General features: G+C 40.6%; 3 protein-coding genes across 4 annotated transcripts; 1 reads left to right on the forward strand and 2 right to left on the reverse strand.

The window, feature by feature from the left end:
• Positions 1-19: 19 nt before the first annotated feature.
• LOC122771096 lies at positions 20-13,367 on the reverse strand. Of its 2 annotated transcripts, none has more exons than XM_044028442.1 (10): positions 13,176-13,367; positions 6,459-6,513; positions 4,919-5,258; positions 4,728-4,827; positions 4,043-4,130; positions 3,810-3,940; positions 1,931-2,150; positions 1,745-1,835; positions 1,544-1,616; positions 20-1,240 (listed from the first exon to the last, which is right to left on the reverse strand). In XM_044028442.1, the coding sequence occupies exons 3-10, from the start codon at positions 5,128-5,130 to the stop codon at positions 239-241; spliced, it is 1,917 nt and encodes a 638-aa protein (XP_043884377.1). In that variant the 5' UTR covers positions 5,131-5,258; positions 6,459-6,513; positions 13,176-13,367; the 3' UTR covers positions 20-238. The 2 variants fall into 2 exon arrangements, with proteins under 2 accessions (XP_043884377.1, XP_043884376.1); XM_044028441.1 differs by lacking the exon at positions 13,176-13,367 and adding an exon at positions 9,523-9,755.
• A 1,816-nt stretch (positions 13,368-15,183) lies between these two features.
• LOC122771107 (3-mercaptopyruvate sulfurtransferase-like) lies at positions 15,184-20,275 on the reverse strand. Its single transcript, XM_044028456.1, has 2 exons — positions 19,514-20,275; positions 15,184-15,822 (listed from the first exon to the last, which is right to left on the reverse strand). The coding sequence occupies exons 1-2, from the start codon at positions 20,091-20,093 to the stop codon at positions 15,524-15,526; spliced, it is 879 nt and encodes a 292-aa protein (XP_043884391.1). The 5' UTR covers positions 20,094-20,275; the 3' UTR covers positions 15,184-15,523.
• Positions 20,276-20,619: 344 nt separating this feature from the next.
• rps19bp1 (ribosomal protein S19 binding protein 1) lies at positions 20,620-23,683 on the forward strand. Its single transcript, XM_044028469.1, has 4 exons — positions 20,620-20,820; positions 21,046-21,219; positions 22,211-22,308; positions 23,032-23,683. Exons 1-4 carry the CDS (start codon positions 20,766-20,768, stop codon positions 23,200-23,202), a joined length of 498 nt encoding a protein of 165 aa, XP_043884404.1. The 5' UTR covers positions 20,620-20,765; the 3' UTR covers positions 23,203-23,683.
• The last annotated feature ends 578 nt before the right edge of the window (positions 23,684-24,261 follow it).

The raw sequence follows: 24,261 nt of genomic DNA on the forward strand, positions 1-24,261 counted from the left end.
AGGAAAATGGTTAACATGCATATAAACTCTTGAAACTTAGCATGGAGGTCAGGTCTGGCGAAAATGCGATATTTTAAACTCAAACTGATTTCAAAAGTTTCAATGTGAAATTTGCTTCTGAAGTTTAAACTGTCCCTAAGGAACTAAGGACAACCGGCATCCAAAACTATATTTCAACAACCAGCAGAAGAAGCTCAGCAGTCAACTGGTTTTTCCAGTAAATCCGCCTATTGCTGCTTTATCCTGACTCCTGTCTCACAGGCATGTATCCATCACCCGAGGTTTCCATTGACCTGGACAATGACAGCATAGCAGCTTTCCCGACTATTTGACTAAGACTTGAAGGTTGCAGAGCTCTACTTAAATCTGTCCCAGATAAAGACATTTGCGAGAAAGAGGGCACGGCACATGGCAGAATACAGCGAGTAGGAGGGAACAGGAAGTGTGTGGTTTCAGTTGACGAATCGATGTCTTCCAGGCTCTCCTCATGACTCACCTGCTCCTCACCCCCACTGTTCACCCCTGAATCTACGCTCAGTAGTTCAGGACTGCTGGGCTGCAGCTTGTGGACTTGCTCGTAATCAGAGCAAACCTGAACGGACCCTTTGCCGACAACACTTCCTCCATCACCTCCAAAGAGTTTCTGAAAGATGACTTCTTTTTCATTCACCACCTCTCTGCTCTCGGGCCCCTCCTCATGGCCATCACTTACATTGACGCTATCTGTTTCCAGACTCTCCTGACTCACGTCTTCGCCAGAGCAAACACCTGAATCTAGACTCTGGAGTCTGGTGCGTTCAGCCTGGAGCTTCTCAACCTTCTCGTAGCCTGAAACTACTTGCACATGCTCACTGTTGTTGTTCTTGCGTTTTGATAGCAACTGTACAATCTGCATTTCTTTCATTCTTTCTTCCTCCACGTTCTTCTCTGCACTTTCGCCTTTGTCTTGACAACCGGTAGAGCTATTGCGTGGATCATTGTCACAGGGCTCCAGACTCTCTGCTGTCCCCATAGCGTCAGGAGGAGGAGGAGGAGGACAAAGTTGGGAGTAAATGGGGTTGGAGAAACTGGAGCTGGTCGACTCGATTCTCATGCGTTCTTTTCTCATCTTATCCAGGAGAGCCACCTCTTTGCTGCAGAATGTGTCATTATCCATGGTGGAGATAACTTCTACAGAGTTGATGTCCTCTGTTTTCAAAGAGGAGTGAAGGGATTCCCTGGTGAAGTAAGGGCTCCAATGCTGGAAGGGAGAAGACCAAGAAAAAGATTCAGTAAATAGGCAGATATAACCCGTTTTTTCCCCCTAATGTTCTAACTCACACATTCACTACCAATACTACCAATTGTGTGAACGTGCAAACCAATTTGCCATAATGGCAAATCACTGTTGTGCAGCACCTGTAATGTTTTGGCAACAGAGGTTGAACACACTGGAGCTTCAATATGATGTATTGTGTACTTTGATCCAATTTCCACACAACACAATGATCAAGTGTGGTTTTTATAAAGAACAATCAATATCAAGTTGGATTCTTTAGTTCACCTGCAAATGTAGATCCTTCAGGGAGGACTTTCCAGGATCCGGTGGGGGCTGACCTCTCATCTTCCTGTAAACCCTAAAAAGATGGGATGGCACAGAGTTTGAGCAGAGCAGTCAAAAACAACCAATGTATTAATAAAATAAGAAAATGATATTTGCTATCTTGGAAAGGTTTTGTGTTTGTGTGGGGCTGTGTCTGCTCACCAAATGGCTTTGTCATTCTTAAAGAGTACGCCCGCCAGAAACAAGGCCAGTGTTGCGCCTGTGATGATAATGGCCACATCCCTCACAAAATCTGACAAATACATGTCACAGTAAGATATCAGCATGTCCCACTCTTTAACGTGAGTTATATAAACTAGGATCTTTGTATTGTTTGGCAACATTTACCAGGTGGTTGTGTTGGTTTCATTCTTCCAACAGGTGACTCCCATGATGCAGTGGGGCCCCAGTCACTCCACACTGACATGTAAAATTTCGCTTGATCAGGCTGCACCCGAATGCGTGCCTCATATGTCTCTCCTTGTACGAGTGATTCGGGGTCCAGCTGTGCCTCGCATTTCGACATACATGATGTGGTTTTTGTCTGCTGCTTCTGCACAGAGGGATCCTAGCAGAGAAGAAACAAATGTATAATTGACTGATGCAGTACGAACGGATGAATTTAACACGAAGAAATCATGTTCTGCTTTAAAGATGACGTAGGCAGGATTGCTCGAAAAATTCTTTTTACTTCTTTTAGGTTGCTTTGCAGTGTAGGCAGTTGTTGCCAATAATGTAATAGTGACCTTTTGACTGAGAGGACATGTATGGTCAGCAGAGTATTACAGCCAAAGAGCTCTATGTTTGTTTACGCCACCATGTTGGCAGGAAACTGTTTGATGAAAATGCCATCTCAAGCCATCACTACGTACTTTAAGCTCACAGAGATGGAGAAATAACATCGGCTACCGGAGCTTTGGTCAAAGTCTTCCATCACAGGCCAAATTACCCCAAGGAGTTCTCTCTCAAATCACTTGATTTATATTATCTTCTTAAACTGAGATATACTTTTACTGCTTTTCAGTTCCTATATAAGTTCTCTTTCAATAATCTCACCATCAAATGAAAGCACAATATCATCCTTTTTTCGATTTCTAAAGACCATGAACTTAGTTTTTCTCAAATTTTCAAAAAGCTTATTTACATCAAACCATATTTTAAGTTTAACTATTTTGTTAGTGATGTTTTCAACAATAAGCTCTACATTCTATCATATGCAAACAAAACAAACTGTAGGATCTTCACAAATATCATTAATATATAAAATAAAAAGTTTAGGCCCCAGCACTGATCCTTGTGGGACACCACATTCAATCCTGTACATCTCTGTACATATTGTTGTCTATTATGTAGGTAACTACTTAACCAGTCCAATGCCACTCCTCTCACACCATAATTATGTAGTTTAGAAATACAAATCTGATGATTTACCGTATCAAGCGTTTTTTTAAATCAATAAAAACCCTAACTGTATGTTTTTTTATTATCCAGTGCTGTGGTTATTTCCTCCATTATTTTCATTAAAGCCAAAGCTGTGGAGCGAGTGGTCCGGAAACCATACTGACTCTCACTCAGCAAGTGGTTCTTTTCAATATAGTGATCAAATTTCTGTACAAACAATCTTTCAAGCAGTTTAGAAAATTAGAAAATGTAGTTGTTAAACTCATGTTTGTCACCCGACTTAAATAAAGGAATAACCTTTGCTGTTTTGATCCCTGTACTAAAAGAAAGATTACATATATAATGTGGAGGTTTAATTATACCATCAATAGTTGTCTTCACTGTGTTCATGTCTCTTTGTTTTGGCTATACTGGATATAATGTCATTTTCACTCACCCCTCCCAAATACATCGAGTGTAATACCCTGCTTCCCCTTTTTTTTGAGTTGGCAAGATTTGGCCCAATATTTACAAAGAAAGAATTAAATTCATTGACTACGTGATTCATATCTTTAATGTCCTGATTCTCACTAATAAAATAGTTTGGTAAATGGTCGCTTATATCATTCACAACTAACCCACTGTTCATATTGTTCTCTGTGACCTTTATAAATATATCGTCAATCAGCGTAGCACTAGACGATGTGATTCTACTCGGCTTAGTGACCAATGGGTAGAAACCTGATGTTGCTTTATGTTTAGATGCTCTGACGAGATCATTATGAAATGACGCCAAAAGGATCTTGCCTACCCCACCTTTAAACACAAACACAAGATGTATACACACACTCCATGACTGATCCTGGGTTTTCCACTGCAACTCTGAGATGAAAACCAGTAAAGAACTTTTCCCAAATATGGGGAGCCAGGAAACGGTGGTAAGGTTGACATCTGGTCTTCCTGGTGGTTTTAGCTTTACTGTGGAATCAAACAAACGGGTTAGGTTATGTGTTTATTTTAGGTCACATTGAGAACGGTCACAGGGTGAGTCACGAGGAAGGAGCCCTTCAAAATACTCACTGTTGCAAGCTGGCCTGAAGTAAACTGTCAAAATGTGCTTCCCAGGGTCACAGCTCAGGCTCATGGACAGGTTATGGGCAGTTGTAAACTGATGAAATAAAATAAAGAGATAAAAAAGAAAGTAAGGAAAAAGAAACCCAGTCACCAGACATTTCTGCCACAAATACATGTGAACTTATCTTTTATGCTCCTCACTTTCATGTCTACTGTTGTGCATATCAAATACAATAATGTTGTGGTGCTTATGGCTGAAATGTTCCTGTTTATTTGGGCTTGAAAAACATCCAGTTAGGGCCAAGAAAAGCTCTGTGGTTGGCTGCTTTCTCACAGGTGTCTCACCTGATATGTTACATGCCGCCACCACCAACCCCCTCCACATCCTGGTGAGAATTTAGTGTCCTACTAAACTTATGAACTACTGTATGTCACTTTATAAAATGTTGCTATGGTGTGTATGAACGTTTGCATGTGTGTCCAATTTTATTATGAATTATTAACAATGCAAACGTTAATTCTTTGTTCTGTAATGCTGAAGGAAGGAAACACTGTCACGTAATTTTGTGATTATCCCTACAGTGGTAAAAACTCTGCATGGAGCTTTCATGAATGAAAACTCTGACTTTTAGCCTTTAAACATGTATAAATGCTGCATGCTACAAAGTTTAGAGCAATAATCCAGACTCACTCTGCGTGGGGCTTTGAAATCCAAGGTGCACCTCCTTATATTCTGACCGGACACGTCAGCAGGTTCCATGCGACACGAAGCAGAAAAAGTTGTTTTATTTCTGTTAAAATAATAATAATGATCATTTGAATGCACTCAAGGCATTAGTTGTACGCATGTTTTTTTTTAAATCTGCAGTCATTTTTACTTACTTGTACTTATGAGTGCTGAGTAGTGTGCATGCGGCATCTCTGTGGTCGGACTCCTTTGTAATGTTCCAGGCACAACTGATGGTTGTATTGTAGTCGGTGTAGCAGGTGAGATCTGTGGGAAGAGCCGGTTGGCTTGTGCAACTTTCCAACCTGGCCAAGCAGACTTGAAGCAGAGCAAGAAGTAGCACAGAGATTTCCTGGTTTCTCTCCATTTAATGCGTCATTAATCTCCTTTTGTGAAGGAGATTTATGGTTGGTTTCCAAAAAATGACAGCTGACAGCATCTGGCTACACCTCACTGCTTCCTCCTTCTTCTCATCTTGCGCAGATGAAGTTACAGCTGTTGACAAGTAGCAGAGGGATAACATGTGTATGTTGCTTCTTTTTTTTTTTGGAATCACACAATATGGTTAGAGATAGTCGGTGGTTGAAAAAGCAGAAATAGCAATGTCTCACATCCTGTTAACACCTGTTGAATTGACCCAGATACACACTCACCAGCCACCCGTTTAATTGCTTATCAGTGTGAATATCTCATCAGCCGCTCATATGGCAGAAACTGAGTCGTGTAGACAATGGTCAAGACGACCTGCTGGTGTATCACAATGTGAAGGAAAGGTGAGTATTTCAGAGCCTGTGGATCTGATGGGACTTTCATGCTCTTCAGAGAGATTTCCATACTCTGGCTTACAGAGAACGATCAAAAAAATAAATCCAATGACCAGCAGTTGACTGTGAGAAAATGCCTTATTGGTGCCATGAGAGTTAAGAGGAGAATGGCTAGTTAGAAATAATGTGAAGGCAAAAGTAACCAAGATATGAAGAAAAGCCTTTGATCAGATAACCCACAGCAGGATAAGACCACACCAGACACTATACGTGTACCTAAAGAAGTAGCCAGTCAAGTGACACGTTACAAATAAACATGGAAAAAGAAATAGCCCCCTTACACAAACATTAAAGACCTATTTCTGGTTCAGGTTCAGAAAAACTGGAATATGATTTACATATAATAATTTTATATCTATATAAAAAATGACAGTGTTTTATTTATGTAAATATATATATATATATATATACATATGTAATAGTCAAAAGTATACATATACATATATATAGTAACACTTTACTTACTTGCTTAATAACATATTTACTAGCCCTTTATTAGTAAATATTAAGCACTTCATGTCGTAATAGAGGTAGAAGAAGGTTATGTAGAATATGGCGTTAGTACGTGCTTAATAATTACTAATAAATACATAAATCTGTTAGTAAGCACATAGTTAACGGTCAATATGTGTTCTCTAATATAAAGTGTAACCATGTATCCATATAGAGAGATAGATACTGTACGCTCTATTTTCAACGTTTCTTGTGGTTCACCATGCTGTTCAAAATATAGCATTCAGTTTAGATGTTACTGTACATGTTGTGACACAATGACTATACATAAGTAGGACTTCAAACGCCACCGTGTCAAAAAACCAGAGCAGCTATTAGCAACGTGCATCAAATATGAAGCCAGTGCTTGTCATCATACCTGTCGGTGAAGCTGTAGAATCTGCCCTTGCAGCACCTTGATCCCGTTTGACACCCTAGAGGGGGAGCATTACATTAAATTAGCTTGGTTTTTGGTTTTTTGTCTCTTGGAGGAAATGACGGCCATTCATTAGAGAGAAAAGACCTGACGCAATGTTTACAGTCTCAGAAGGTCACTTCCAAGAATCTAACAATGTCAGGAAGACTTATTTATGTGGTTAACACTTAAGACACACATGGGCATTTTACGGCCCGCGCTACACCACAGTAGTATAATAGTATTCATTATATAGTGTAGTAATTTGATATTTTTAATAGAGTTGGTTAGTAATTGTACTGAGTGCATGTCTATGATACTATAGGCCCTGTTTACTATAAAAAACAATTTCCTTTTTTACTTCCCTGTAAATATTCACACACACATGTTTATACTATCTCATATGTGATATATGGGTCTGCCATTTGCAGTAACTGATATTGAACAGTAGCTGCACCACAATGACATGGTGAAAAATAAGTGTGTGTGTGTGTGTGTGTGAGATTGTGTGCAGCTCCAGATGCTAAACCAAACTGTTCAAAAACATCTAAACGTGTGTTTATTTTCCATTTAGAGACAAAGGCAAATGTTGAATATATTTTCAGCTCACCCTTTTTTTGTTGTTGTTGTAGAATTGGTAAATGTCAAAATGTTTTTTCTTCTTCTTCTGAGAAGCCAAATGTTTCATTATTCTGATGGGTGCACTTCCTGCTAATGACCTTTCCTATTCCTTCCTGTTCTGAAAACTGCATTTCTCAGATTACAAGTCACATCCGCTTCATAAGCATAAACCTGCCACGTCAGTGAGGGGATAATAAGAAATAACCATCCCAGTTGTTCACTTTACAGCAGTAACAATCAAATGTGTGATTATCGGGAAGTTGACAATTATAACCACTACCCCTTTTCTCGCCAAACAAACAGGTATTCACTTAAACAGTTAAACAGGTGAAGAAATAGAATGCAAATTAAAAGCAGCTACTTCGTTACAAGGGCCGACAATCCTTAAGACAATATTAGCACCAAGTAGCGATAGCGCAAGTTTCTGATACTGCAACACCCACATCCAAAATCATGTAAAGTGCGAGCCATAAAAAGGTGAAAGTGTCCTCCTCACCAGTCTTGAAGGCTGTTTGTTTTCACCATACGTGTGAACAGGTGGTTTTGACGGTCACTCAACAACAGCTTCTGCTAACTCTATGCTAACATTAGCGATGTTGAGCACAACAACGCTCATACAACCAATGTAAACACCTCTGTGGTGCCTGAATCTTTTTACTAGATTTAACCAATACATTTTCTAATTGACGACCTAACTAAGACACATTTGAAGATGAATTGTGCAAAGTGTAGGATCCCAGGGATTTAGAGCTTGGCCTCAGGGCTAAAAATCAGCTCCTATTCATTTTAACTGTTCCCATTTTCACTCCTATTTCCTACAGTAGGCTCCTTAAACCAGAAAGGATGTCATTCCCCATTGTTAGCGAAGTAAGCCTCCACTTCAAAACACAAAACTGACAATACACTCAGAAAAACATACTTATATATAGGTAGTATTCTAAGTTTCTGCCACTGAACCCTGCTAAATGTTACACACTGGACCTTTAATCCATTTTTCTTTATCTGACTCTTTCTGACATTTGGAATTCCCCCGTAGCCTTATCCATGAAATGAAACAGATTAAGAGCGTTGCATTTCATAGAGATAGACGCCAAAACCAAAACCACATAAGCTACGTACAATGAGCACACCCACCAACCACTTCAAAAACCATTTCTCGTCCAAGAAAGCTACTGGTGTTTCCAGGTATGTCCTGCCTCGCAACATTTTTGAAATGTTGTTGCCACTTTAGGTCACAAGGATATAAGTTTACTCAAGTCTTTATGAAAGTGGACACTGATTTATATCACACCCTAGGGAATATCCCATTTTTCTGTCTTTATTTGTCTCACTAAAGCATCATTGAAAAAAATGGTCCTCAAAATAGTCCGATCAGATTTAAGACACTTACATATTGGTTTAATTTTCCTGAATAGGAGGCTGTGTCCATAATTTATACAGTCTATGATGTCTCCAAGTAGCCAGTTTGCATCTCTTGTAGAAGGCAGAAAGTTTTCCTTTAGATATTTTAGACAAAAGCAGGCATAGCTTTTATGTTTGGTGTCTCTGCTGGCAGCCATGCTTTTGAATGAGCCTGCCTGTGTTAGGGGTCATTTACCATCCATCCATCCCCTACCGCTTTATCTGTGCCAATCTCTTCTGACATAACACTCACACAGGTCTGCTGTCAATTTAGAGCGAACATGGGGTTAAGTGTCTTGCTCAAGGACACATATAGACAGAGCAGAGCCAGGAATTGAAACAGTCAGCGACCAACCGATAACCCTGTTGTTATCAGATTCAAGTTTGAGATATCAGTGATATCAGCCTGTTATGACTGTGAGCATGCTTGCATTGATGTGATCTTTTAGAAAAACACTGTTACATGTTTTCAGGGCCCTTTTTTTTTGCTTGTATGTCTCCTCACTCCTCCACTCATCCCTTTTCTCTGTCTCTAACATCAGCCACCTCCGCTTACCTGCCCACACACACACACACACACCATTTACAAAAACACACATTTTCCATCTCTAATATGACAAGATGGCATCATTTGTGACAGAACTCCAGAGTTAATGTCAAAAACTCAAAGTTGGGTGTTTTGAACTTCTACATCTTTTGGATGAATTCACAGGAAAGGCTAAAATGTTGGGTTTTCACAGAAATGTACTTTCTATAGCTCCACTGACAGGGAAACCACCCTGTTATTGTCACCGTCTGGTTTCACATGCCTAAATACAGCATGTTCTCCAGAGACTTCAGAAACCCCCCAAAAGATTGACCTTAGAATGTTAGATTTTAAATACATCTTAAAACTCTAATCGCATACAAGAAAGGTTTCACCGTTTCACTCAGCAGTATTATCAATGTCAGCAAAATTCATTCATTCATTCATTCACAGAGAGTATAAGTTCATATAAGAGCCTACCTTCAGCTTCACTCTGAAGAAAACTCTTCCAGTTTGCCATCATTTATGTACAAAGTGGCCGTATGAGCTGTTACCATGTCTGTAGACTCGATTGTACTGGAAGGTTATGTTTCGAGACACTCCTTCACTTTGAAATTGCGTCAGGGAAAAAACTCAGTGTGCAGTGTTGTGGTTTCCCCGTGGGTAGGTTGAAAGTAAATGGGAGAAACATCCACGTTTCCGTTTTGAAACAACAGGAAGGAAACCCCTCTTTGACCTGCTTTATTTTCCATTCCTCTTTTATTGCACTATATCACTTTAGCGACACAGAAGGCACAGAAGCTTAGTGAATCCCTGCCTTGTGACACACACGCACACATGTGGTATGAAGTAGTAGAAGTGTGTGCTTTCCAAAAACTGTTTGCGCTCGTGCTGTTCAACAGTAAAACACCACTGACATTCCCTAACTTAAACTAACAGCGGACACGTGACAAATGTCCATTTGTTGCCATTTTCACCATGAGTACATAGTCACTGTATACTTGTGCCTCCACCTGTACTGTGGAGGTGAAGGAAGCGCTGTCATCCACTGTCATCTGTTTTCCACAGGTGATAATGTGAGCGCTGTGTCAATGCACGTGATATAATTCCTTCATCTTTTTTACAAACCGACGACCACATGCACACAACTTCTGCTCACAATCATACAGAGCTCAGTTAACCCTTAGTGCTCACACTGCACGGATGTGTGCCGCAGGTGGGAATAATACACGACTCCTTATATGGTCATCCTGGGTGTGTGGTCACATTTAAAATGTGCATTTTTTCCATCTTCTTTCGTATTGTTAAGATAAAGTTATGATTCTTTTTTTACCGCATTTTTAGTAGTGATATAAAGGAGCGTTTTTCTTTTATTTTGGTTCATGAAAACGGGCCAAGCGAACTTTGAACTGTGACGTATTTCCAGATTTCACCAATGGCGCGTTTTCACCGTCTCAACTCGACTCGCCTCGGCGTGGCACGGTTATTTTGCGTTTCCACTAGCATAGGACACTGCTCCGGCGAGCTGTAGATCAGTTAAGAAGACTTAACTATCCTAAAAACGTGGGTTAATCTCCGACAGTTACCAGGGAAATGTCTAAAATCACCGCAGTTTCATGCAGCCGTGCACAGATGACTCCGCCCACATTGAGTAGGTACTTTTTTGTAGTGGAAAAAAACCACCCTAAACCGTGGTGAGGCAAGCTGGATTTACTGTAAGTTTTAACATAGTAATTGAAAAAAGCTGCCAAAATGCTCTGTGTTCTAAGGGTTAAAGACACCGTATGGCAACAAAGGTCAGTATGCTCGGTGTTTTGGTGCGTGGAACGTGACAGAATTTCTCAATGCCCATATGTATGCACACTAACTTTAGATGTGCCTCAGATAAAACAGGTGAGAACGACAAAAGAAAGATTAAAGAACACTGTGTGAAGTTTGTTGTAACTTTTGACTTGCTACCTGCTCTCTAAATTATTGGGAATAAAAGAGGCTCCATTGCAAATCAGTGATGCTTTGGCAGCTGTTATTCAAGGGGGAAAGAATTCACACAGAGTTTCTCTCTGAAGACCACGTCCTCCTAACTGTGCTGATACTCTACTCCCCTCATGTGGATAAAGTGTGAAATGACACTGAATATTACTGTACAGCAGGAGCCTCAAACTCAAACGACGAGTTAAATATTGTGTCCTAAGAACCTCAGTTATAAGGTAAGTTTCACTAGGTGCTATTCCTACCTCTGAGTTGGGCTGAAAGGATTGAGGATCATGTTCTAAAACCTCTGAATATCTCAACCCAGGCACCCATGTCTGCCATCCCTGACACTCAAAAAATCAATTTTAGATTCCCTAGTGGCCATAATTCAATCCTTGCAAGGTTGCTAAAGGTAAATTGTAGGTTAACTTTTAATTCTCATCGATATTTAAGCCTAAAGTTATTTTAATTAGTTGGAGTCAGATTAAATAAACGATTATTGTAGATATTAACACATGGCTCTAAATATTTCCTCTCCTGCAGGTCAAGTGAAAAAAACAACGACTTTTTCAGAGAAAAGAAATGGAAATAATATTTATGATGCTACTTAACATCATTTCAAAATAAAAGGGTTTGTTTTGATATGGAACCATAAACTGTTCACAATCTGAACGTGTCTGTGATGCAAAAATGAAATCAGAAATTTGAGTTCATAGAAGACAGAAAAAGAAAAATACATGAACGTCTGTTACTTATTGACCAAATAAGGGAACATATACAATAATTGAATCCGTCATAGATTTTATGATTGGTAACATGACGGCATTTGATGTTGAAGTCCTTGTGCATCTCATTAACCTGCTTGCAGATCAGGCACATGACTTAGTTCCGACCCGTGAGGTACGGCAAAGTAAGCGTAACCGCCTTTTCTCCTCGCCAACACAGCGTTTTTTTTTTCGAGGGGCCTGCTCCGACTCCATCCTCACAGCTGCAGTCACGGACACGGTCTCTTACCCGAGACAGAGTGAGGCTGTAATCGCCGTCAGCATCCCAGTGGTGAAAAAAAAAAACATTTGGACCTCTGGGAGTGTGGTCAAGTGAGGTCAAGTGAGGTCTTAAGCACACCTGTAATTACCGCTTATCCCTACAGATGTGGCTAAAGACCACGAAACGGAGATTCATCCTTTCAAAGCAAAGGATTCAAACTAACAACTGGGGCCGCCAGAAATGTTGCTGCGGGCCACCACCGACCCGGGGGCCACACTTTGAGAACCTATGATTTAGATCAGGGGTGTCAAACTCATTTTTGTTCAGGGGCCACATACAGCACAATTTGATCTCAAGGGGGCCGGACCAGTAGAAATAGCAAAATAATAGAATAATAACCTATGAACAACAAGAACCCCTTTGTTTTTTCTCCTTTGTTTTACATTTAATGAAGGATAATTTTACAAAACATGAAATTTCTTGAGAAATATAAGTGCAATTTCAACAATATCGTGCCTAAATTTACTATTTACACAGCACACTGGATCTATAAAGGCACAAACATTTAGTCACGGGTATCTGGAGCATTTGACATTATGTTTAGATTAGTGTGAAATTTTAACAAATTCATCCTGTGGGCCGGATTGGACCCTCTGGCGGGCCGGTTCTGGCCCCCGGGCCGCATGTTTGACACCCCTGATTTAGATCATCGATTCATCGGTTTAAGTGATTTTTTTTTTAAAGGATTTAAACAATTTTTCTCTGATTTTTCAGCTTCTTAAATGGTTTCTTTGCTCCATATAAACAAAGAAATCATTCAAACTGAAAAACAAGACGCTTGAGAACTTTGTTTGCACGGTTTGCCTCAGACTACTGAAATGGGTTCTGTTTTTTTTCCACCGAAGCCTAAAACCACAACAACGTTTTCATTTCCCTCAGCCTTCACTCAGGAGCAAAACAGAGAAACGATCAGTTTTTTGAAAATTCTTATCAAGATAATTGTTTCCTCCTGTGGTCCAGGATATATTGTAAACAAGACAAATGCCACTAATAGAACAAACGGCCAAAACAAAACTAAATGTGACTACACTTCATAGGGGCAGAGCCCTGTTGTTATCTGTCGTGTTCTCAGTGACAAAACACAAGTCATCTCCTTGTCAGATCAACACACTCACCAGTCAGAGCCGGGATAAGACGGTTACTCCCTCAGGCTGGAGCTGCAGAGATAAAGGATCCGGTCGACTCCTATTTGAGTTTGTTCCACATCTGTGGAAGAACGTGTTTTCACAAAACTATTGTCCCCGTACAACTGCAGCTGCAGAACAAATGAAATGTCGTTCGCTTCATACGTGGCCTCCTCACTGAGGTACAAAAGAGGAAGATGGGGTATTTATGGAAGTGTCATTTCCTCCTATTGTCAGTTTCCATATTGACGGCGCCGTGATCATGATGAGGCGAGAGTTGATGGATTGTTTGCTGGGAATTGATTTGTTGCCTGTTGCTTCGAAGAAAAAAAACACATGTCGCTTTCTGAGAACTTGTGCCAATCTCATGTGGGGGTTTAAAGCTTTAATGGTTTCACGAAAGCCCTAACCCTACATCGGCTAAGAGGCATCTAACCTGTCAAACTGCTGAATAAACATGTTTTTTGAGCCGGTCCATGAGCTGTCGCATAATCTCGTATTTTCAAACAATAAAATACAATATTTTTGTATGGTCAAATCAATATTTTATTTGCTTCTTAAAAAGTGTTGTTTGAAAATATTTAATATTTAGTATTTAGATCCAATCTGACTTGATTTTAAAAAACGACAAACGTTGAAGACTCGTGTGTCCGATGACATTAAAATAAAATCGCACCTGTTAATCCCTCACACTACAGGATAATTTGGCCAGATTTGGCCAGAAAAGTGCCAGATCGGATGGAAAATCTGTCCAATTATCCTCCGGTGTGGGGGGCGGGATTCACTTTACTAGTTTGGCCGTTATCGCCATCTGTCTTCACATATAACAAATCACTTCCTGTTGGTTTTTGGGTTGTTGTTTTTTTACCACAAATACTCCCAGACAATGACTTCATGAAAAAGAATGATATTTCCAAACAGTATCTTGTGATTATTTTATTTCTAAGTAAACGGGGTGGCTGTGAATCAGCAGGTCAGTGGTTATGCTGTAAGAACAAAATGCTGTGTGTTACAATACTGTGGAGTAAAGCGCCAGAAATTCTCCACTCATTGTGATTTCGAAGTCCATCTTTGTTTTAATTCAGACAAAAAAATTCCAAAAAGATTAAAATGTCAAGTTCACGGAATGTTCTTCTGAATCATCTGCGCTGTGGTCTGGAAAATAAAAACTTCTTTTACATTTGAATGAATCATTGTTTGGGGGTTTTTTTTATGTTGACGACATAGTCTCCTCTCATCTGTCTGTGCACAACAAACGTGCATCAGCAAATAAGATCACCTTAGGTTAGTTTGGAGGAAGCGTTCAAAGCCAGGATTTAAAGGTGGTTTTAAAAACACATTTTCTGTTGTCTGTCCAAACAACCAATCATTTCACGCACCCGTGAATTTGATTTAACTGTCTCACACCTGCGTGGATTGGATTGTGTACCTGTCAAAACTTCATCTCATCTCTTAGGATACGGCCTTAAGGATAAAGAAATCTACACCACACCAGACACAGAAGTGGGAAACGGGAGTACAGTGAGTCGTGGCAGAGAAACTACAGCCAGATTTCACAGTCCCTGGACCTCTGGTTTATTCAAAGCGACGCTGGAGTTGCCCTTTTTCTGCTGAACAGGAACATATTTTACGGGAGTTGATGGTTTCAAGCAGTCAGGAGCCAGAACTCCACAAAGAGGCAGTCCTCATTCCATTTACATTGGAACTCGGAACTCTGAAACCAAAAGTTAATTTCGTCAGATGAGAATCTACTGAGACGAGACGACGGCGAGACTGCCCCCAGTGTTCGCTCATGACTCTTCCAGTGACGACACTCTCTGACCAGTCTGTTGACGTGGAACCTCACCAGAGCAGGTACTAAAAAAAAAAAACCACCAGGTACCAGGTACTATCACTAATGGAAAAGCAAGCAAAAGAAAACCGCGCTAGAACTGTATAGTGGAAAAGCATCATTCATTAAGAAATGGGTGACAGAATTAATACGCGAGGGAACTGGGAGTGACGTCACCGCCGAGTTTACTGCATTCCAGTTGAGAAGTCAGAAAAGCCAACCTTGCAATGCCAGTCAATAACAATGCTTGACATGATCTACGGTTCAAAACTACGTGTACAATCCATTTACTGTGAACAGAACTGCTATTAACTGTAAAAGTAGCATTGTTGGTGAGGTCGCTCCAAGTTCCGAGTACAAATGGAAGGCGCCATACATCTCTTCCTTCACCTAACTTAGCCAACAGATGACATCTCTAGCAGCAGCTTCAAGCATACACACCTGAGCGTGTAGTGTAATACTTGCAGTCTATCCCAAAATGTCGAAATAAAAAGTCCTCCTTTTCGTCTCACAGATGCTTCCCTCGTCCTTCCGATACGATGTGCTCCGGGACGGCGCGGGTGTACCACTCTGACCAGCCTCCGTCATACACCGACACCCCAGGGTGCCCGCACTCGTGTGCCGCGAGCGCTACGAGGCACGCCGTCACGGCGGAGCCACACGAGACACAGATGGGGCGAGTGAGGTCAACGCCCGCCCTCTTGAACAAAGCCTGGAGTTCCTCGTTTGGCAGGAAGTGACCCGATGGGGACAGGAAGGAGTGGAAGGGCATGCTGATGGAGCCAGGGATGTGGCCGGGCTCCGTGTCTGTAGAAATGCACGAAAGAGAAAGAGTTAGAGATTGAGAGGGTTATTTTTTTTTTATTGATTTAGGCTTAATTTCTCATTTTCCAGCCAGTTCTCATCCCAAGAGTGTCATATACCACCCAGTCGTGTCCAGCGGCGTCGCTTTAAGGCCCATTTCTATTCTACGCAAAAATCTACTGTAAGTGCCATATGAATAATTTATGTATAAATCTGCATTAGCAACTTTTGTAAATGAAACACTTGTACCAGGTGAGGAAAGGGAAATCCAGGTATGTACCCAGGATAGTGCATACATTTAACCCCCATTCCTGAAACTATTTACCTCACTGTAGAACGATGAATCTGCCAAGGACTGCCAGCATGAGCGTTCTCTCCGGGTTCTCCGGCTTCCTCCCACAGTCCAAAAACATGCAGTGTGGGGATTAGGTGAATTGAGCACTCTAAATTGACCGTAGGAGTGAGTGTGAGAGTGAATGGTTGTTTGTCTCTAGATGTGTGTGGCCCTGCGATGGACTGGCGAACTGTCCAGGGTGTACCCCGCCTATCGCCCGATGTAGCACAGCACCCCCCGCGACCCTCTGGTGGAGGATGAAGCGGTTAGATCAGGGGCGTCAAACATACGGAACAGAACCGGCCCGCCAGAGGGTCCAATCCGGCCCACAGGATGAATTTGTTGAAATTTCACACTACGATTACAATCTAAACGTAATGTCAAATGCAATATTTTTCACTTCCAGATACCTGTGACTAAATGTTTGTGCCTTTATAGATCCAGTGTGACGTGTAAATAGTAAATTTAGGCACAATATTGTTGAAATTGCACTTATATTTCTCAAGAAATGTCATGTTTTGTAAAAATGAAGTTCTTGTTGGTCATAGGTTATTATGCTATTATTTTACTGGTCCGGCCCACTTGAGATCACATTGTGCTGTATGTGGCCCCTGAACAAAAATGAGTTTGACACCCCTGGGTTAGATGATGACTGACTGAATCTTACTTCACATTCCGTTCTGACCCTAAACTCATCATGCGTTCAAACACAACAACTTGCAGCGGCAAGTTCAATGTCATTCCAGTGGCTACACACACACACACACACTCACATTCTGCATTAATTCAGCCTGTCGAAAAGCAAACAGAGCAATGTTGGCAACTGTAGATAAGGATACTATTCAAATATCCTCTTACAAAGAGGTGCATACACTCTCAGTACAGCATCCCAGTGATCGTAGCAAATGAATAGGTCAGCTGCTTGAAGACATTAGGCCTTCATGACAAACAGCATATTCAATGTGCTTTAATTACCGAGACAATAATTGGCAGATGTTGGTGAGAAACTCTTAAAGGGATAGTGTATTTAACAAAAAGCGATTCTTAAGAATATGTGAATCACTTTATCTTGCATTGAAGCAGCCTATTCTGAATGAAAACCGAAGTTCGTAAAAACCACTCCAAAGTGGGTTTGAAATCATTCCAAAAACCCTTACATCCCCATTGGCTGAAAACACACATTTTCTCAATGGACCTCGGTGCGGGAGAATGAGGGAAAATCAAAAAATTACCTTAGACTTAGGAGCCTCGTGTCTATGATCTACAGTTCGGCATTGTTCGGTGTGATTCTTGTGTCGGACGCCGCGCTCATGACTTGTCATATTTAAGTACGGGCTCAGCTCGCTCAGAACCTCGCCAGAGCAGGCGCTAAAAAATGCACCAGGTACCATTGTTTAAAATGTAATTTTGTTCTTGCAAACAGACCTGAGGTCGACCGTCGGCACTTCTTAATTTGAATATTTTGCATACTGGCACCACTATATGCGGTATTCATCCATTCTTTTACTATTATTGTTTAAGAAGAACAACATCTACTGCAATTGTGTAAAAGGTTTCAACTAATGTTAAGCAATATTCACTGACTTCTAGCCACAGCTAGATCTAAAAATACAAGGTCGTAACATAAGTCCAGTTTTTAGTTATTCTAACATGGAATAAATATTTAAATGAATAGATGTTGTGAACATCACTGACATCTTCTGTCTTCATCTTTTATTTAAGAATTTCTTAATTTTGCATTTCATGATTTAGTAACACGGGCAGACATACCATCTCATATGGACTGAAGGGGAGTACGAGCACTTGTTTTTTCTCTCTTCACACACCGCTCACGCTGCTGAAATTTAAACGCCTTTTTTTCATTTTTAGGCACTGTGGATTCCTGCTAAACAACTTCTAAAAGATAATGTAAGCGATTTACTTAAGTCCAAGTTTTCCCTTCGCGCCAACTGACTGGCGGTGTTTGTTTTCTAATGTAACGTAAGCATGTAACGTTGTTCTATCGTGGCTGAGGACTGTTTGAAGTCTTCAGTATCTGCGTCACCTCTGGAGATAAGGGACTCGTGCTGCAAAATGAACTTACTGTGATCTGACAAAAGACAAATAAGCCTCACGCATCTCTTCACTTCGCTGGAAACACATCTCTTCAATGGCAACGGTGAGTCTGGAGGTTAAAGGTCACTGCTGATACCAGTTTCTCCGGTGGAGTTTCACCTCTGGATGAGCACTGGATTAGTGCATATATGCGCACGTGTATGTGAGGAGTTTAAAAGTGCAAAATGAAGATAAGATAAATACCATAAGTGTCATATTTGTACCTGTAGTACCTGTAGTGGAACTACATGTTATGCAAGCGCCTGCGTGTTTGTCCAGAATCAACTCTACAAAAAATGCACACAAGGAAGCGTTTTAAGTGTGTGTGTGTGTGTGTGTGCAACTGCTCCACGTGGAGCAGCATATACAGGTCAAAGGTGACTATTTGTCTGGGTGTTTTTGTCAAGGACACATTTTCTGTCCACTCCAAAATGCATATACATACATATATATAGCATGGGTCACTTTCATTGTTATTTTTATATTTTTATTTTTATTCCTATCTTATTTTATTCTATTCTCTATTTTTAACAGTGCTGTGTATGGATGCTGGAGCTGTTAATTTCCCCGAGGGAACCTCCCAAAGGGATTAATAAAGTCGTCTGTCTGTCTGTCAAAATGTGAAGAAAACAAATATTCACACCATGCACACTGAATCTTATTTGTTGGGGGGGGACACGTTTTGCGTTGCACAGCTAAGAACAGGGAAGTAAAAGTCCATTTGTAAGAAAAGACTTGAAGGTTTTTGATAATTTTTGTATGTGTCTACTTGATACATTTGTGAGAATCAAATATTTTCTTAAAGATGCAGCTCTTGATAAAGGAAAATATCTACATGCCATTACATTGATGATAGAGCAATGTATTTCAAATCGAAATTTGGAGCATTTGCAATATCTGTCTAATATCTATTAAAGAACTCTATGTATCTTTTATATATTTAGATATCTAAATAGTGTGTATTGCTTGCACAAAGGTTTTTAAACCATTACACTGGTTTACCTGTTTGCAGCAACATGCTGATGTCTGCTGTTGTATTTTGTTATATTTCAGTGTTGCCACATTTTGAATGGAAACTGAAAATGAAATGAAATGAAAGTGCAAATTAATTAGGTCGTTTTGGTGATTTTACAACCCTCTGAAGTCAATTAACACAAATATGGTTAATGCAATTTATAGTGATTTCCACTATCTATCAAATTCTGCTTAGGGCCCCATAAAGGCTTGGACCAGCACTGACTACAGAACCATCTTCAGACCACTTACTGTCTCTGGGTTCAGGGTCCAGTCCTCTGAACCTGCCTGCTGGCCTGGCATCGACCACCTGGAAAGTCTTGGTGTCCAGGTTATCTAGGATGTCCTCATAAGTCTTGATCCAGGATCGGTTCAGTGAGGCCCTGAATTCTGTCGGCGCCGGTCTGATGCACTTGTCACTCACAGTCCGACCTTCCAGCTCCCAGCTCCTGAGCCCGCCGTTGAGCAGCGACACCGCGCTGTGCCCGAAACTCCGGAACATCCACCACACGCGCGGCGCAGAGAACGCACCGACGTCGCTGGCGTCGTACACCACGACGTGCGTGTCGCTCTCGATCCCCAAGTTTCCAACGTAGTCTGCGAAACTCTTCTCCGATGGCATCATGTGGTCCAGAGGGGACGTTTTGTCACAACACTGGTCTATGTCAAAGAACGCCGCACCTGGTATGTGCCTCTTCATGAACTCGCTCTTTGCGTTGCGCCGCATCTTTGGCAAGTACCATGAAGAATCCAAGACGCGCACTTTCGCCTGCGCCTTCACAGCGTCCCAGAGCCATTTCGAGGAGACCAGAGCCCGAGCTTGACGCGCCATGGTTTATTCCGGAGAGGTGAAGAGAAACCAAATCCTGTGCCAAGGATTTATAACAGCCGAGAGAGAGAGAGAGAGAGAGAGAGAGAGAGAGAGTGTAGGACAAGTGAGTTTATGGAGGAGAAAAGGGAACGATGAAGGGACAAGAGGGACAAGCAACACGCCCCCGAGTCTGCGAGCAACAGCTGGAAGTGACGCGTCCCAATGATGTGATTATTTTTGTACTATAACTAAAGTGAACCCAAAAAAAGCCTATAAAAGTGAACGCGTGTGCCACAGTTAGTTTCAAAGTTATAGAACTCACAAGTATTCGTCCAGTCATTTATGACTGTATCATGTAAAGTCGATTTTATTTGTCTTCTTTTGCTAAGTTCAAAATATTGCTTTCCTTTTTTAAATGTATTCGCTTCCCCCTTTATCCTCTTAATTGGTTAAAAGTTTAACTATTAAAACTTTAAATAATGTGTTATGAATTGTGCTTTCTTTTCAGCAGAAGGGAGGAACTCTTCTTCTGCGACTGTCATATTCAGCCGGTTGTTTTTAAGCGGTGCACACACGGATGTTGATGGACTCACATGTTGCTGTGTAGCAGCAGTTCCGAAATCGCAACGTTTATGCTAGTAGTCGTTAAAATAAGTCAACACAATCAACCAAAATATCTCGTTGTTGATCAGCATGTCGGTGTCTTTGGTGAGGAGAGGTCTGGAGCTGCTCAGCGACGACATTAAGGGTCAGTGTAGCTTCTTAGCCTACTCGCTAAATATCGTTAGCTTTGGTTTTGAGCTTCGAGCTGCTTCCGTCACGTGATTTCGCTGCTGCCCCACTTTACTTTTATCACGAGTCATTATTTCTTTAAAAGATATTGTCAAACATCCAACAACAAATTGCAAAGTTGATTGCTGTGTTATTTAAAAAAAATTTTTTTTGAAGTCATTCCGATTGTCTCTCTTGTCAGATGCCAGTAAAGGGAAGAAGAAGCAGCAACAAACCCCGAGCTCGGCCACTGTGATGGAGCTGGTGAGCACGAAGAGACAGGGAGTCACAAAGCAGGTAAAACGGCTGCAGGGTCGCCTGGGTCCCGGCAAGAGCAAAGCTACAGTCAAGGACAAGAGGATCAAGTCTGCTGTAGGTCAGTCTGCTCATCTTCCCACACCAGAACATTAGCAGCCCACAAGTGTCTGTTCTCTCTGCCGTGAGGGTTGGGGTGTATTCTAACTTGTGGTATAATAGCGACTTTAATGTTAAAAACATTTTTTAAAGATTGTCTAACACTACTTCATCACATCGTAAAGCATGATTGTTAGTGATGGGAACAATAGTTCTTTTTGGTGTACTGGATCTTTAGAATCAATTCACTAAAAAGATTTGTTCAAAAGGATTGTTCAGTTCTTCCTGCATGACCGTAGCACGGACTTGTGAATTGCTATGCTGATTAATGCTCAGTACACTCTGCAAACAAATCACTTGATGCGTCAGTACACTCATGTACTGTTTCCTCACAGTGAGTAGAACTGCGACGTCGGCTGTTTAAAGAAAATGTTGGAGTTTCGCACACATTTTCTGGAATTTTAGGTCTTTTTATAACTGACCTAAAGTTCAGCATTTTTCTTGGATTTGCTGAGGCAGATTTTCTGACAGTTTAAGTCACTGAATCACTGAACTGGTCAACTGAACTGCTATGAGTTGTGTCACTGGGTGGGTGGCTGTGAGTGGCTAAACAAACCTAAAACGAGTTTGTGGCCTGCATATTAATTAACTAAATTGTAAATATCCTGGCTGTACCGTTGTTATCGTCCAGTTTTTCAATTTAACATGTTTTCATTACCTCTGATGACACATAATTGTCATTTTATGACTTAATACTCTTACATAATAGCATCTTTTGGTGCCATTTGACTGTCTGTCTGTTAACAAGATTACTGAATATGTGATTTCTGCAAAACATGCAGTAGCTGAACATGACCCGTTTCCATTTTGAAGCTGATCTGATTAGTTTCCTTTAAGATTGCGAGATAGACTGTTTGAAGTATTGTTGGAGTAATGTAATCTTTAGTTTTAGTTATATATTATAGCATTTGTTGTGTTATTGCATTAAATTGTCCTTTCATGTTTGTTTGTAGAGGAGTACAGGAAGACACAGGGGAAGAGCCACCTGAGTGCAAACCTCAAGTACTTCATGGATACTGGCTGTAAAACCACAGTTTCTGATACTTTAAAGGTAACTAAAGCATTTTGTCACTCTCCTGTCACACGTCTTCTCACTTTATGTTTGCTGTGTGCAACACCACAACATGCTGTACATGAACTTAAGACACAAATGAGCAAGCTTGACCACAGGATAAAGGGAATAAAAATAACTCTGATCTGTAGAAACCTCCAGTAGATCTGAAACCAGGGTGGCTGGACATTGTGACCTTGATAAATGAAGCTGAGAGGAGATAAAAGGGGACCAGTTATTGCATTAAACGGTTTCATTTATACTGATTTAATTTACATTAATTGTGCAAGCACACTTTAATACATAGTAATTACTTTAAATGTATTTATCTCAGATTTGTGATAACCCTTCTGCCCATAAAAAACTATGATTAATTGATGTTTTCAGCTTTCACTCAGTAGCCGCAGCAGCAGCACATACGGTGTTGAATTCAAACAGTCTCAAACTAGTTTGTCAGTAATAATCAGTGATAACAGTGGCGCTGCTAATTGTTCAACTGCAACACTATGCTTTTAAAGAAGTGACATTTATAGATCAACTTGTTGACACGATTGTACAACAGATTAAACGTGTCTTGTCAGTTTGAAATGACAGAAACATTTTATGATTCATTTATATATTATTTGATCATCATCTGTATTTGTCATTAGTGTTACGTTTACTTCTACCTCTCTTCATTGTCTGTTTAATCGAGTCCTTTGACTCGCTTCTTCTCTTACTTAGATCCTGAGTCACAATACAGGCAGACAGTCCAGGAACCATCCGGACCGATCGGCCAAGAAGCCCAAGAAACCTGTCAAGTCTGAGTCGTTGTTCACCGAGGAAGAGTTCCAGCAGTTCCAGAAGGAATACTTTGGCAGGACTGTTGAGAAGAAGAAGAAGAAGAAGAAGTAAACCACATGGACTCAAAGACAGTGCAGCGATAAAAGTGACGCAGACTAAAGTGGATTCCTGGATCAGGTTATATTCTGGGAGTTTGATCAGCTTTGCATTGCTTAAGGGGAAAGAAAATGCTTTTTTAGCCTGAGTCTGTGCTGATTTTTGGACTTCATACACTCATGGATCATTTGATTTTCCTGCTTGATAATGACATGCTGTAATTCATAATATCAACTTAATTTGTTATTATTTTCTACAGTTGACTTTATTTCAACAGTTACTCAGTAGGTTCAGCCACTAGTTGTATTTGTGTACCTTATTTCATAGTAGCGTAACATCTTATGTGTCACTTAATTTTGCTTAGTTTATGAACACACATAGTTCATAAACAGCTATCAGCTGACACGCCACCTGCCATGAAGTAAATCGTCATTTAAAACTTCCATTTATCAAGAATACATCTGTTTCATCAAATAAACTGATAAATCATTAAGTATTTTGAAGTCTACTCATATTATTTACCTATGTTTGAGTCAAACGTTTTCTTGTTTATTCATTCAGACTTTTGAGGCAATACATCAACATGCAAATTGCTTTTATTTTAAAGCTGAATTCATTTGTGTTCATTTGCAACCACGATTCATTGAGAGTCTGTGTGTGTGTGTTGTGTGTATCACAAAAGCCTGTTGCACAGTGTCATAGCTAGAAACAAAACAATTTCATCGAATGTCATGGTTTTTAAACATAACGCTGTAGTTACGCAGATGTGGTTTGGCTGTTAAAACCATGTTATGATGCGTTTATCTTATCGCATATGTACTGTATGAAAAAGGAACATCTTGGGCAACATTAATCAGCTTCACTGGTGTGAAAATATACATTAGATTGAGCAATAGCTTAGTGTCATACTCTATATTCAAACACAGGCTAAAAATGGTGCGTCTAAGAGCTGGCATTCACCAGCAGGGGGCGGTCATATACTTGGCTCTGTAGGGTTCATACAGTTTACTCACTAGCAGCAGTTAATTCACAAGTCTTCTTTTTAGTCTGGCTGTGACTGGATGAGACACATGA

Source organism: Solea senegalensis, linkage group LG6 (assembly GCF_019176455.1).
Source record: "Solea senegalensis isolate Sse05_10M linkage group LG6, IFAPA_SoseM_1, whole genome shotgun sequence".
NCBI classification, from domain to species: Eukaryota; Metazoa; Chordata; class Actinopteri; order Pleuronectiformes; family Soleidae; genus Solea; species Solea senegalensis.

What these genes read in the sequence shown, in the direction of transcription:
- LOC122771096 (XM_044028442.1), bottom strand. Translation starts at nt 5,130, where the DNA reads ATGGAGAGAAACCAGGAAATCTCTGTGCTACTTCTTGCTCTGCTTCAA. An exon ending in CTTCAGGCCAGCTTGCAACA is followed by an intron (nt 3,941 to 4,042) that starts GTGAGTATTTTG and finishes TTGATTCCACAG; the next exon opens with TAAAGCTAAAACCACCAGGA. An exon ending in TGAAGGATCTACATTTGCAG is followed by an intron (nt 1,241 to 1,543) that starts GTGAACTAAAGA and finishes TCTCCCTTCCAG; the next exon opens with CATTGGAGCCCTTACTTCAC.
- LOC122771107 (XM_044028456.1), bottom strand. Translation starts at nt 20,093, where the DNA reads ATGGCGCGTCAAGCTCGGGCTCTGGTCTCCTCGAAATGGCTCTGGGAC. An exon ending in GGACCCTGAACCCAGAGACA is followed by an intron (nt 15,823 to 19,513) that starts GTAAGTGGTCTG and finishes GCATTTCTACAG; the next exon opens with ACACGGAGCCCGGCCACATC.
- rps19bp1 (XM_044028469.1), top strand. Translation starts at nt 20,766, where the DNA reads ATGTCGGTGTCTTTGGTGAGGAGAGGTCTGGAGCTGCTCAGCGACGAC. An exon ending in GAGGATCAAGTCTGCTGTAG is followed by an intron (nt 21,220 to 22,210) that starts GTCAGTCTGCTC and finishes GTTTGTTTGTAG; the next exon opens with AGGAGTACAGGAAGACACAG. An exon ending in CAGTTTCTGATACTTTAAAG is followed by an intron (nt 22,309 to 23,031) that starts GTAACTAAAGCA and finishes TCTCTTACTTAG; the next exon opens with ATCCTGAGTCACAATACAGG.